General features: G+C 57.0%; 1 protein-coding gene across 1 annotated transcript in view; it reads right to left on the bottom strand.

Moving 5' to 3' along the window:
- The window catches only part of GABRG3 (gamma-aminobutyric acid type A receptor gamma3 subunit), a 49,127-nt gene that overhangs the window by 42,428 nt on the left and 3,773 nt on the right, over positions 1-2,926 (bottom strand). The window contains exon 3 of the mRNA XM_006753482.2: positions 208-275. Within this exon, the coding sequence (XP_006753545.1) occupies positions 208-275 (68 nt within the window). The remainder of the gene's footprint in view (positions 1-207; positions 276-2,926) is intronic.

Below are 2,926 nucleotides of genomic sequence, written 5' to 3' on the forward strand. Positions count from 1 at the left end.
CCTGGCACCGTGGCCCCAGCCCCGACGTTCAGCATCGTCCACGTTAAGCTACCGGCACACGCCACCGAGACACGCCACTGCGTCGGGGAGTCCGCCGCGAGCTGGGAGCCCGCCGGAGGAATCACGCACAGAAAACCACCACGGGAATATCTCCGAGAAGTGAATCCGGCCGGCAGATCCAAACAGGAACAAATGATCGTTTCTTACCATGTTTATGGACGACACGGGCCCGATGCTGTTCACGTAGATGTCGACGTCGATGACGGTGGGTCTCACTGGGGAGAGAGAGATGCGTGGGTTAGTATGTGCCCGGGACCCAGGAAAATACTCAACCCCTTGGATTCGAGCACCATGACCCCCAGGGTCTGTTAAAAAGGGGGGACCAGGCCGGCCGGCGTGGCTTCATGGTTGAGTGTCGACCTACGAACCAGGAGGTCGCGGTTAGATTCCCAGTTGGGGCACAGGCCCGGGTTGTGGGCGCGATCCCCAGTGTGGGGCCTGCAGGAGGCGGCCGATCGCTGATTCTCTCTCATCCTGGATGTTTCTCTCTCTCTCTCTCTCTCTCTCTCTCTCTCCCTCCCTTCCTCCCTCTCTGAAATCAATAAAATATATTACAAAAGGGGGGGGGATTTTTGTTGGGGTCTCTCTCTCTCGCTACGGTTCAAACCCTCCCTGTCTGTCTTTCTAAAGTCCCCGGAAGAGGAGAGGGTCTTTCTTGCATAGAATTAAGTTCTGGGAAAACAGAGACTGTATAAATGGCCATAAAGATATTCTGTGATGAGGGGCAGGCTGATGATACAGCAAAGAAAATATAAAACCATAAAAACAGCCCTGGCCTGTTCTTCTCAGTGGGTAGAGCTTCAGCCCTTGGACCGAAGGGCCCCGGGTTCGATTCCAGTCGAGGGCACGCGCCTGGGTTGCAGGCTCTATCCCTGTGGCCTCGTCAGGGCCTGTGCGGGAGGCGACCCACCCATGTGTGTCTCTCACATCAACGTCTCTCTCTCTCTCTCTCTCTCTCTCTCTCCCTCTCCCTCTCTCCCTCTCCCCCTCCCACTCTCTCCAGAAATCAATGGAAAAAAATATCCCCGGGTGAGGATTAACCACAAACAGAAGGAACTAAAAATAGAGCAAATAAAACCCGAAGGAAGCAGAAGAGCAGTAACAGCACAGACCTAAGAGGAAATCAGGGAACTAGAAAACAGAAAACTAATTAATATTCCAAGTGGGTAGGTCCTGGGGGTGGGGCTGGGATCTCGGTCTTTCAAAGAGTTTTCGGGGTAATTCTGGGGCCGAGTCAGACTCGTGAGCCGCGGGCAGACTTCCTTTAGAGTCCCTCCCCACGACGAAGCTCCGTCCCCTCCGATGCAAATGAGCCGGGGAGCAGCCTCATCAGCATGGGCACAGTCATTCTCGATGGAAACGAAGGTATTTTGGAGCAGGATGCTAACGAGAGGCTGACGGAGCGCCAACAGCTGAACGGAAATCGCACCGCGAGACGCAGCCCGGGGCCCTGGCGGTGTCTGGGGCTGTGTGTCCCGGCCCGGACCCCGCACGGGAAACTGTGTGGTTCTGGGGAGACCGCGGACGGAAGGGACCCTTCGTGTCCACTGTCCCTGAGCCAGGCGTTGACGGAGGCTGTCATTTTATAAAAAAAAGATGTTTTTATCGATTGCAGAGAGAGGAAGGGAGAGGAAGAGAACATCATGGATTGGCCGCCTCCTGCACTCCCCCCCCCGCCCCCCCACTGGGCATCGAGCTCACAACCCGGGTGTGTGCCCTGACCGGGAATCGAACCGTGACCTCCTGGTTCATAGGTGGATCGCTGAGCCACACCAGCCGGGCTGGTCTGTAATGCTTACAGCAAGACTTGGGTTTAATATTTATATTCTAATTTGTGGATATTTAGAGAGAGGAAGTGAGAGAGAGAGAGAGAAACATCAATTTGCTGTCCACTTATCTATGCCTGCACTCATTGATCCTTCTGCGTGCTCAGCCCTAAGGTGTATGTGTGAGAAGGGTCACCACCCAGCAGGGGGTGGGGGGCGGCGAGAGGGTGTGTGAGGACGGGTCCCCTCCCAACCTGCACTGAGCTGAGGAACTGGGGTCTCCCAGGGAGGCAACCGGTATAATTTCTGCACGAAACCTGCGCCCCCGCTCCCGTGTGCACGCGCGTGAACTTGGGGAGAACCGGCACAGTCCACAGTCATCGCTTTCATCTCAGGCGCAGCAATTAAGAGTGTCTGCCTCCTCCCCTCCATCTGCTCCGAGAGCCGAGGGGAGGCATGTGAATTCTCTTCTCTGGCTCTGCCGGCGCTCCGGGGAAGGACAGCGAGCCGTCTCCCAGGCGGGGCCGGCTGGGGCCGTCCGACCAGGGCCACCGGGGGGTTATGCTCTAGGGGCCCCGCTCCCGCCTCCGACTCCTCTTCCTCTGACATAAAGCACCGACGTGTCTTTGTATTTTATTTTTTAATATATTTGTATTGATTTCAGAGACCAAGGGAGAGGGGGAGAGAGAGAGAGAGAGAGAAACAGCGATGGTGAGAGAGAATCCTGGATCGCTGCCTCCTGCACGCCCCCTACCCGGGATCAATCCCTTAACCCGGGCGTGCCCCGATAGGGAATCGAAGAACCGTGACCTCCTGGTTCAGGGGTCGATGCTCAACCCCTGAGCCACGCCGGCCGGGCTAGAAGTTTTAACTAAACTCAGAGAATAAGCTTTAGAACAGCCTGGCACAGGCGTCCAGGGAGGCACCCACCGGAACAAGAGGAACAGGAAGGACCCTAAGATGAACCAGAGCCGAGAAGGGGCCATGCCCGGATTAAATGAACCCCGGGGTCCTGCCCGCGCCTGGCACACGCTCCCAGCAAGCATTGCCCTGGGCCGCCAGCCAGCAGGCGGCTTCCGATCGTCCCGGCACCGGTGGCG

Source organism: Myotis davidii, unplaced genomic scaffold (genome assembly GCF_000327345.1).
Source record: "Myotis davidii unplaced genomic scaffold, ASM32734v1 scaffold811, whole genome shotgun sequence".
In the NCBI taxonomy this organism is placed as follows: Eukaryota; Metazoa; Chordata; class Mammalia; order Chiroptera; family Vespertilionidae; genus Myotis; species Myotis davidii.